General features: G+C 33.5%; 2 protein-coding genes across 4 annotated transcripts; one reads left to right on the plus strand and one right to left on the minus strand.

Moving 5' to 3' along the window:
- On the minus strand, positions 1-2036 carry LOC105782409 (uncharacterized). 3 transcript variants are annotated; one of them, XM_052626837.1, is made up of 6 exons: positions 1903-2036; positions 1704-1816; positions 1364-1489; positions 929-1106; positions 728-791; positions 1-512 (listed from the first exon to the last, which is right to left on the minus strand). In XM_052626837.1, exons 1-4 carry the CDS (start codon positions 1982-1984, stop codon positions 1050-1052), a joined length of 378 nt encoding a protein of 125 aa, XP_052482797.1. In that variant the 5' UTR covers positions 1985-2036; the 3' UTR covers positions 1-512; positions 728-791; positions 929-1049. The 3 variants fall into 3 exon arrangements, with proteins under 3 accessions (XP_052482797.1, XP_052482796.1, XP_052482798.1); XM_052626836.1 differs by having other exon boundaries at positions 728-1106; XM_052626838.1 differs by lacking the exon at positions 728-791 and having other exon boundaries at positions 2-512.
- Positions 2037-6581: 4545 nt separating this feature from the next.
- Positions 6582-11678, plus strand: LOC105782407 (vacuolar protein sorting-associated protein 36). Its single transcript, XM_012607130.2, has 9 exons — positions 6582-7350; positions 7727-7930; positions 8355-8448; positions 9356-9413; positions 9516-9585; positions 10121-10256; positions 10330-10414; positions 10947-10999; positions 11314-11678. Exons 1-9 carry the CDS (start codon positions 6685-6687, stop codon positions 11316-11318), a joined length of 1371 nt encoding a protein of 456 aa, XP_012462584.1. The 5' UTR covers positions 6582-6684; the 3' UTR covers positions 11319-11678.

Consider the following 11678-nt stretch of genomic DNA (forward strand, 5'->3'; position numbering starts at 1 on the left):
AATAAGAGAATGAGAGAGAACAGAGAAATTTTGTTTATTGATATTTTCCTTGAATAACGCTTCCATGCAATACATGCAAATTTAAAGAAACTGTAAACATGATGATGTGGACAATTTTCTGTTGCAATCAAAACGCCGCGTATTGATAATTCAAAAACTCTCCGTTTCACTTAAGATCGAACTTTTTGCCAACTTTTAAGCTCATAACAGTATCATGGTGTATATATTTGAGTCCTGAAACCTCGGCATTTCAGTGTAAGTAAATAATTTTATCTATGCATCATCAGCTGCAGCAATTTCATGTTCTTGATTTTTGCTTCTTTTCTTGGATTTCAACTTCTTTATTCCCTCCTTTTCTTTAGATGACTTCTTTTTCTTTTTGCCCTCTTTATTTTCTTTAGATGATGACTTCTTCCTTTTCATAGCCCGTTTTTCAGTTTCATCTTCGGTTTCAATTTCACCTATGCTTTGTGCTTCATGCACTGCCAAATAGGCTGCAACGTGTTTAACTTCTGCATATATGACATATATGAGAATGGCATTCAAAATAATAATAATATCTACAACAATACTAAGTACAGCAATACGTTTTCATCTAATAGTCTAAAGGACAAATCAAAAACTTCCGGAAATTACCCAACCCAACTCTTTTCTTTAATAAATGAAAATAGAGAAGATACTAAAAAATAATTTATTTTAATAAATCAGAGAGGTTGAAAATGCTCACAGGCTTTGCAGTCCAAATCTTAGTACAGTTTTCAAGATCCCACATGTTAACTTCAATACCCTTCCTGAATGAGAAAAGGCTCAAATCTTATTTACCGAACTAATAACATTCCAGTTGAGCATGAAAATATCCTATCAGCAAATGCAGATAAAACTGAGTACAAAGGTTATTTAAAGAGTCATACAACACAAACACGCTCACCCTCCGAATAAGGCATAGCTTTCACTCCCATCCACTTCGGAAAACAAGATATTACCAGAGCCACATACATTCCATGTTTTTGGGGCACCAGAATCAGCTTGAGCCTTGAGTATCAGCGAGATCAACAGTTTTTATGCTTGCATTTCCTTTTGTTTGACATGTGAGCAAAGTGCATGACCTGACAATAATCAATTTATAGAGATCAACATGGTTATGTCAGTAAAGGAATTGTAACCACCAAGAACCATCTATTATCCATGCTAAATTACATAAATAAGAAAGCAGAGGAATTCTATTAATTTTCTATGTTACCAAGACTCATATGCATCCAGCATGAATATAATCAATTTTTCTAAGTTTTTCCATATATTCGAATGATCCTTTAAGGGTTATATCCCCATGCCCATGTCCAAAAAAATAACAATATGATTATACCTCGGGGTTAACTCCACTCTCTGTCTTCTGAACAAATGCAGCATCATCGTCTGGCCTAACACCAGCATTACTAACATCGGAAACCGTACGGGAAAGTTCACCATTAAGGGGATTAAATATCTCAATCTGCAGTACATAGATATTGAACAAAGAAATATTCAACAGAAATCCTACTAAAGCCAGTGTTCAACAAACAAGGGAAGAAGAAAAAGGCTACTCACCACACCATTTTTTCTTGCAACAGCTAATAACGGCAAAAGAGGGGAAAAAAACAAAATTTCAGCATAAAGAAAAAAATCTTCTCAATACCTATGGTTCTTTAAAAAAAATAGAAACTCACGAGGTCGATTTTGCGGTCATTCATGGAAGCGGCAAGCACACATTTGGAAGCATCAGGATCTCCCCATCTCTCCACCACTTTGGCAACTCCTCCTTTCTCTCGAGCTTCGATTACTATTCAATTAATGACAGAATTAGTGTTCAATCTTTCGAATTAATTTATTGAAGTTGGATAAAGATTATATCAATAAAAGAGAAACCTTTGATGAGTCCAAGCGCATCAAAAGTCAAGGCTCGACGTGGAGGACAGCCAGGGCAGTCGACGGTGGTCGTGCAAGGCATTGTTTTCTCCTTGTACAGCTGAGAGACTTTGTGAGAGTCACGGTGACAGAGAAAAACCCTTAAACAGGTTTATGACAATATTTTTGTTTTTTGGGCTTAATACTATTTTTGGTCCTATACTATTGAATTTTTCTCACTTCGACCATTTTACTTTTTTTTTTCCACTTTACCTCCTCTATTTTCATTATGTTACTCAAGTTAGGGGAAATCCAATTCGTTTGATTTTGTGGAATTTCCTTTTCTTTTTCTTGAAAATAAAGCACTTCCTCTTTTTTTTCTTTATTCGTTTCTCTTCTTTTCCATAAAAAATGAGTTAATAGTATTGGACATTCCCAAACTATGTCCTTCATTTTAAATTGGTCTCAAACTTTAAAATATTCTAATTACATCCTCATACTATTAATACTATATCAATCAGGTCCTTTTACTATTAAAATCGTTAATTTAATCATTAAAGAACTAGTCAAATCTCTATAGGTAAATTTAAAATGAAAAAAATTAAAGAAATAGAATGTTATTGCATAGTTTTAAAAGTAAAAATGAAAATAGTTTTGTAAAAGTTTTGCTCAAAAACATATTTTTAAAATATTTGTTTTACAATATTCACTTTAAATCATGTCACATAAGATCTGATCTATCATTTGACATTTAAATTAACGATTTTAGTAATGAAATGGCCTAATTGATATGGTCTCGATAGTTTAGGGATGTGATTAAAATGATTTGAAGTTTAAGGAACAATTAAGAATGAGAATCATTGTTTGGTGCAATTAACTCTAACAATTTTTACTTTTTTCGACCAGAGTGAAAACTTAGGCGTTGCAAGAACGGCTTTTCGCCGCTCACCCCGTCGACGTTCCTCGAACCAATCCCACAATGTCGTCAAAACATTTCTAGAGATGGTAATAAATATCCAGATTTGAAAATATTGAGCATCTAGCAATGTATTGTTCATCACTAATTTGAAAATAACATAGATTTTTGAGAAACTTTCGAGAGAGATAGAAGTTCCTAAGACCCCAAAAAATGGCTACTCCGTTTAGGGGACAACAATCGGTTTAACCAGTTAATCCAGTTGTTTTTTAAATCGATTTAATCAATTTTAAATGAGAAAATTGATCTGACCGATTTAATTGAGAAAATCGACTAAACCAAATCAACTTTAGTTCAGTTTCTGTCATTTTTCAATTAACTAATATTGAGTTATTGGGTTGGGCTTATATGGTTATATATTTATGATATATTATAAAATACAAATATATATATATATATATATATGTTGGTGAATAAATATAAATATATTTTAAAAAATTTAATATTAATATAAAAATTTTCATCGTATCGGTTCTAAGATTCAAAAATTGATAAACTGACTGAATTACCCAATTATACTAAGGTCAAAACTAATCAATTTACCTCACTTGACTAAACCGAAATTGAAATAATTGAATGGGTCGACTTTTTTTAATTTTTTGATTAAAATCGAAAATTGCTCTAACTTCACTTATAGTTAACATCTTGGACTGGTCCAAGATTCTTAAAGTAGAGCACAAGAAAAATGATGGTGATGAAGATTATGGTGACCGAAATGTGGCATTAACGGTGCCAGAGCAACGAACAACAACGAATTAGAGATTTTAGTGTCAGGCTTTCAATGAACCTTCAACGTTTTCCTGGAAAACAAAGTTGACAAATTGAATGAGGAAAAAAAGGGAGCCCGTGTGGCCTTTGATTGGAGCTTCGACACCCAAATATGATGGTGGGAGTAAGAACAAAGTGAGGTGGCTAAGGTTTTACTCGGGATTTGAGATAAGTTGATAAAGAATAAGAAAAGGGAGAAAGATGATGTTGTGAGCTTGGCCATACAACGTCAGTGGTGAACGGCAACATCGACAACGTTGGTGCAGTACCTAAAATTTCACCTTGGCTGACTTGGATTAATTGTTCACGCGTATGGATTTAATTGGTTTAAATAGCTACATTGAGTTTTTTTTGAACGGAAACGATTAGGGGCTAACTTAGTCACTGGAATGATCGAATAAAATAGTAAAAAAAGGCCAAAGTGAAAAATTTCTTATGATATAAGGGTTAAAATGGGATTAAACCTTAAAAAATTGCAATTGTTTTAGTTAGTTAAAAAAACTTATAATCGTTAAAATCAAAATTAAAATAAAATTTATAAAAACTATTTAAAATAAAAATTAGAATGAATTTTAATTAAAGGTTTAAAATTATAAAATTTATAAAAACTATTGCAAATAAAAATACAATATTTAATTAAAGGTCTAATATCAAATGCACCACAAGTTAGATTTTAAAATTTATTAAAACTGTATAATTTGTTTCAAAAATTAAAATGAATTTTAAATCAATTTAAAGAATTATAAGATTAAAACGAGAGCCCTAAAATAACTAGGTTAAATTTAATAACATAATTAAAAATATTTTAAAATTATTAACTTTTTAAAACATAATAAATAAATAAAATTATCTTAAAATAAGGTTAAGGCTTTAAACTTTTTAAAAATTATACTTTATTCGTATAATATTTTAAAATTTTTAAAATGCACATTATTAGAATTATATTTATATATGTAAAAAAATTATTTAAAAATTAAAAATAATTTAAAAAAACTTTTTAATAGAATACATTTAAATTTATTTTTCACATTATTAATTAAATTTCAAAATTACAAAATAAATTTACCTGGAGTTGAGTTATGTATAGAGGTGATCATGGGTTGGGCGGCTCGGTTAGCCCGACGGCCCGCCCTAAATATAGGAGGGTTCGGATAAAAATATAGGCTCGAAATATGAGTTTAGGCAAAAAACGAGGCTTGTTTTGAAAATGGGCCAAGACTCGGGCAAAACTTTTTTAGCTCAGGCCCGGCCCCGTCTGGCCCGAATATAATAAATATAAATTTTTATTTTTAAAATACACTGCATTTATCTTTTGTTTCAATTCCCCTCTTCCACCGATCAAAATTCCTAAGGCCATGCCCTCCTCCCTTTTTTTCCCAACTCCAAAATCAACCTTCACTTCCACCAATTCTCATTAGACATTTAGTTCAAGAAACAATTAAAATGGCGGATTCACAGATTTTTAATTGAAGAAGCTAAGTTTATCACATTTTGGGTCTTCATTTCTTTGGTTTCCAGGTTCTTCTTCATTATTCCTTTCTCCTTTGATTTGTTTTAATTATAATAATTGCATATTTTTTCCATTTATGTATTTTTATTCAACTTTTTAATTTCTGGGTTTTTTTTTTTTTTTGCGTTTATTGCTTTCTATAATTGTTCTTCCTGTTTTACTTTGTGAATTTGAGTTTTTTGGGTTATGCTTAGTTTGACTTGAAGGTAGAGGTGCTCATGGGCCGGGCGGGCCGTCGGGGTTTGGGTAAAAATATAGGCCCGAAATATGGGCTTGGGCAAAAAATGAGGTCCGTTTAGAAAATGGGTCGGGCCTCGGGCACCACTTTTTTGGCCCGGGCCGGCCCCGGCCCCGGCCCGGCCCGATATAATAAATATATTTATTTTTTAAATTTTTTAAATTTTAAAATATTTTTAAAATATTTTTTTATTATTATTTAATTTTAAAATATTTTTAAAATACTTTTTTTAATTTTTAAAATAAATATTTGGTATTTATTAAAAAAATAGGCCGGGCTGGGCCCGGGCTTATAATTTTTCCCGAGCCAGGCTTGAACAAATTTTTAGACCCATATTTCAGGCCGGGCCAGGCCCGGACTAAAATTTTTTAAAGGGTCCTGCCCGGCCCGGCCCATGAGCACCTCTACTGAAGGGTATGTTTGGAGGCAGTTTGCTTGATGAAGTTTGCTTGATGATAAAGTTGGATTATTTATTTATTTATTTATTGTGAGACAAATTGTTTTATTCTTTACCCTTTTATGGTCAAAGAGAATCATTTGAGAACTTGGTTTTTGCATCTTTTTTTTACTTCAATCTTTGGGTGTTTTTTTTGGATGTTGATGTGTGAATTGTGGTGCAAATTCGAGGAAAGTTGAATTTTCTTTTCGGTTCTTTAATTTTCCTTTGGTGTTCATTTGATTGGATTTGTGTGGACTTTTCTGCAAATAATTTAGAAGGACCGGGTTTTAATAGAGGAATTTGTAAAAGTTATAGTTTTGGTTGAAAATGGCAGTGATGGTGTCAATTGCAACGACATCTCTTCGTGGTCATAGTCCTTTGCATGGTAGAGTTTCTGTTAGGGTCATAGGATTAAAATTGTGTTATTCAATTATTATTGGATGAGAATTGATTTATGTTTTATAGAGCATGTAATTTGCAGGCTAAGATCACAATTTTAGTTTCTTCATTTAATCTTATCTTTTTTGTTTTTGTTTTGTTTTATTGCAGAAACAAGTTATTTAGTTCAAAAATTATAAAAGAATTTTAAATTAACTTATGTTTTTAATCTCATTTTTTTTGTTTTTGCTTTGTTTTTTATAACTTTTAAATTAATGGGCTGAGCCGAACTCGGGATTGGACAAATTTTCAAGCCGATATATCAGGCCGAACTTAAAATATGGGCTTAAAGGTTTTTCTGAGCCCGTTCATGATCATATGTACTATTTTTGTTTTAGGGGAGTTATTTAAGTATGTTACAGAATTTGGAGAAAAAAAGTCATTTTCGATCAGTAGAAAAAAGTATCCAAAATTAATCGATCAACGCCGCTGGGATGTCCAACTTTTTCTCCAAGGCGGAGGTGACAAGCAGCGGCCGCCCTGTCCTCCTACGCAACGAAGTCGAATGCCACCTTCTCTCCGCCGTCGACCTCGAACCTGAAGACCACCGTCACTTCTCCCTCTTAAAATCGGGTCTCCTCATCCTCACCACCCACCGCCTCATCTGGCTACCTTCTTCGTCCGCCTCCACCCCTACTTCCGCCTCAGCCATCCCTCTTGCTGCCATTTCCCACATCTTCTCTTCTAAAAAATCTCTAAAGTCAGTCTTCCACTCCCCTAGGATCCGCTTCCAAGTCCTCGTCTCGTCCGATGGTCGGGTCTTCGATCCAGGATCCGAGTCTGGTTCCAGTTCAGGTTCGGGCTCGAGATCAGTCGTAGTAACGGCAGTGATTAGAGGGAAGGGGGACTGTGATGGGTTTTTGGTGAAGTTTTGGGACAGTTGGCGGGCGAGAGCTTGGGAGACTACTGAGACTTCAGATTCCGGCTCAGCGTCGGCTTCGGGTTCAGGGGCAGCCACAGGAACCGGTGGAGGGTTGTACTCGAGTGATGGGTCGGTGAGGATGGTTGGGGTGGCGGGTATTTTAAGGAAGGAGCAAGAAATGTGGGAGAGTACTGATAAGAGTTTGCAGGATGCTTTTCAGGACTTAAATGCTCTCATGGTAATGCAGATAATTTGTTCCATTCTGACGATTTGGATTTAGTTTTTATGTAAATTTTGTATTATAAATACTTTTAATTTCCTTGTAGTTAACAAATTGCATTGAAGAATATAGCAGCTACTTGGTTTAGTCCCTGCTATGATTGACATTGGTGAATGCTAGTGGACCATATCATGATTTAGGATATAAGAAAATTAAACTTTTGTGTCAATGCCATGTATAAAATGATTTGATTAGGCTTAGTTTAGTTCTATCGTTTTATCGCAAAGATAGGTTCCGAGCTGTAGTTAATGAATATGATGTTAGTAGTCTCTCTCTTTTGCTTGTTTTCTTACATTCCAATCATTCAAGTTTTAAAATGCTTTCGGGTTTTCAGAGTAAAGCTAAAGAGATGGTGATGCTAGCAGAAAAAATGAGACAAAAGCTTTTGTCCGGAACAAGTTCTCAAACAATTGGAACAAATGATGACGATATGGGTTCAAAGGAAGAGATGCAAGATTGGTTGTTGAGTGTTGGCATAATATCCCCAGTCACTAAAGAGTCTGCAGGTGCCCTGTACCATCAACAATTGTCCCGTCAGGTTCTCGTCTCTCCTCTTTTCCCCCTTGTTAGTTTTAATTTATTCGCTTAATAATTTTTCTCAATAGAGTTTAGTTTATCATTCTGTTAATACAATCAATGTTCATAGAATTCAGGAATTCTTTTATGGTTTATTTGGCTCTAAAGAAATCCTTAGAGTAAGACGGTTTTGTAGTTCGGGATTAGTTGATTACAGTTCTGTGATTCAAGACTTTGATGACAAAATACTCCCAGAAGATATTTTACTTTTTATTTTGCTTTATGCTTGCATATCCCAGGGATTCTTCAATGAAAATATAAAATTAGTCATCCAAAATTTTATTATTGAGTTGGTAAATGACTTGCTATGTATAGTACATTTGCTTTTGGCTTTTACTTGACTTTCTTTTTAGAGCTAGTTTTGATTTTATTTCTTGGCACCTCAGCTGGCAGATTTTGTGAGAATTCCACTGGAGAGAGCAGGTGGAATGATCAACCTTATAGATGCCTATTGTCTCTTCAATCGTGCTCGTGGCACAGGTTTGGTTTAATGCTAACTTCATCTCTTGTGGTCATTGTATTTAGGTTTGTTTAGTTACGTTGTGAACTTGAAATTTCTTAATCTAATTTTTGTTGTTGAAAATATTATGACCTACAAAATAAGTGTTTTGGCTAACTTAGTTCTCCTTTCTTTTTCAAAGGAAAAAGGAAACTTTCAAAAACATTGTAGTAGTAGATCTTTATGTAATTAACATCTAAAGCTACAACATTTAATGGAGGCTTGAAAGTAGTTAGAGTTGTTTGAAGTTCTCTTTATATTTCACGGATGCTAAATTTTTTTTATATCTTTTCCAAATAAATCAGACCGAAACTTTGGATTTCCAGCGGCCAACAATGTTTAATTCTTTCGAAGTTGCGGTAAAGAGAAGATGTATTATCTCCATTAACATATTCTTCTTCTTCATCATCAGTCCCAGATTGTGGCATATCTCCATCAATATATTTTTAATAACTGCGGGCATTTTCAACTTTGCTTAATTAAGCCTTCCTTTTGTTGTTCTAAATCCATGTTGCACGCATAACTCAATTGTGAAGATTTCTTTGACCTCACAATCTTATCTTGTGGTTGATGCTAAACATTCCTTTCTAGAACTGGCTAAAGCCTGTTCTTTTGAGTCCTGTAACATTGCTTTTTCTTTATTATGATTTTTTTATGCTTTTTGTAAGCAAAGAGGACATTCAAATTAATGAAGTTATTATTCTGTGTAAAATAATTTAAATGTTTCTGTCCCTGAATGTATTTCATCCCACTCAGAACCCGTTCTTTTCTTTTTTCTAATTCGCTTAAATTTCCGAAGTATGCCATTGTTTCATGTACTTTCAGTATTTTGAAAGCTTTATGAAAATAACTGGCTTCTGGCTTCTTTGTATCTCTTTTTGTTCTCAGAATTGATCTCTCCAGATGATATGTTGCAAGCGTGTTCTTTGTGGGAGAAATTTGATGTGTATGTATGATACTATTATCATTTTCTTAAGTTTACATAATGATATTAAGAAATCATACTTGGCGTTCGAACTCTTTGATCATATTATGCATTGTTTAACAGTCCAGTGATGCTTAGGAAGTTTGATAGCGGAGTTATGGTGATCCAAAACAAGTCCCATAGTGATGAGGAGGTAATCCATTTCAATTTCTGTCTTTGATAAAATTCTTTTTCAGTTTTATATTAAAGAATTTTCCTTTCCTTTTTTCTATTAGCCCTCTTTTCCCTAATTGAAACGAATTCAATGCTTTTGAAAGCTGTTTGCTAAAGAAAGAACTTACCTGTCTTTTTCGTAATAGTTTCCTTGAATCTTTCTGAAGGGGAGAATCTTGTATGGAACTTGAACAATGCTAAATCACTTTATTGTAAAAATATGATAGCCTGAAAGGTGATAGATTACTGCTGTGTTTGTCTCCAACAAGACACGCCAATTATTAGAAGTTTAAACTTTCAACTTGAAGGTGTAAGGTTGAAATCTGTAGGAGTCACAGTTGATGGGATGGGAGAGGTCTATCATATTAATGTTGGGCCATTCTGTCATTTGCAAATAGATTTTAAGTTAAACACATATATGCATGATTGATATACTTTGCTGGAAAAAGGTAGAAGCGTATTTTGTTCACTACTTTAACTTTAACCTGAAACATAACTTGTCTGTTCATCCGTAGGTTTTTGCTAGAATCAAAAGCCTTGTGACTAAGCCTGAAGCGCTTCTAACTGGTATAAGCCCAACTGATGCTGCAATGACATTAGGGATTGCTCCGGCCATGGCCAAGGAGCATCTTCTAACTGCAGAGATCAAAGGTACAATCTGCTTTGCTTTCTCTTTAAATATGTGTAAGTTGCAAATATTTATTATTTACTTGTGTATTGGCAGGTTTGCTATGCAGGGATATAAGCCCCGATGGCTTTCGATTTTATATTAACCTGTTTCCTGAAATTGACCCATGTAATATGTATTTGTAAGTCTTATGCTTCTAATTAATTTAAAGACCTCCCTTTATTGTATGTAATTCCCATATTTATATCAGAATTGGTGTTTTTTACTAAAAGATGTTTTTTACTTTTTATCATAAACAGGGTAAAAGTACCATGGAGGTTCTTGTACTAGGAGTCCAATTGCATTTTACCCCCTCTACTAAAGAAAAGGGCAAATTAGTCATTATACATTAGGTCAAAGAGCAAACTGGTTCTTCTGTTAAAAAATCCATCTATTTTTACTGTTAAAAACTAGTACTAGTACATCAGCATGAGGTACATGTGGTTATTTTATCAGCTACTCCAGTTTTTTAAGAGTTGAAATGGATTAAATTTTTATTAGAAAGGACCAGTTTTCTCTTTGATCTAACATATTGGGACTAGTTTGCCCATTTTTTACTAGAGGGTAAAATGCAATATGACTCCTAATACAGGGGGCCTCTATTGTACTTTTACCTCATAAACAGTGAAAATTAAATTCACCCATCTTATGTACATGACTTTTAAATTTTGTAGTGTGAAGAATTATGGGATCTGCAGTACTTGGATCAAAGCAGTTTCTAGTACCGGTAAGAATGCCTTTCTAAATCAATTCATATCGATATTTACAGATTGAAGTATTTAGGCAGTCCTTATACTATAGTCAAAAGTAGCATAAAACTGAGTAATTTAATCTTTAATAGAAATTCATTTGCGCCAATACCAGTTGTACAGGGATTAAATTACTTGGTTCTATAATGCAATGTTAAATTGTACTTTTGCCTATAGTACAAAGACTATCTTAGATACTCCGGTCATGCATGGCTTTGTGCTGCTGGTATACTTAAAAAACTCAGCTCTTACCTTGTTTCTACTCAATGCTTTCTTCTTTTTTATCTTTTAGGTTGAGATAAAGGCTTTAGATTTCCAGAAGCATGATCTCATACCACTCCCTTGTGATCGATTATGATAATGGCAACAGCAACATGAAGGAAACCTGTAAGGGTAAACTGATTGGTCCTTCAATTAAAGATTGCAATACGGATAATATATAGAGAGTTCATTGGGTGTAGAGAGATATCGATAATATATGCATGTTTTTACATGTTTATGCAATAAGCTTGTCAAGGTATTCAATTGAGTTATATTTCTATAGTTTCAGTCTGTTTTAAGATAAAAACCCTTAATTATGCTCAGTTACTTTACGTGTTTGGTTTGTAGAAAATGTGCTTAATTTCCTTATTTATATCTGAGGTGCCTTTTTCATAA

Source organism: Gossypium raimondii, chromosome 13 (assembly GCF_025698545.1).
Source record: "Gossypium raimondii isolate GPD5lz chromosome 13, ASM2569854v1, whole genome shotgun sequence".
In the NCBI taxonomy this organism is placed as follows: Eukaryota; Viridiplantae; Streptophyta; class Magnoliopsida; order Malvales; family Malvaceae; genus Gossypium; species Gossypium raimondii.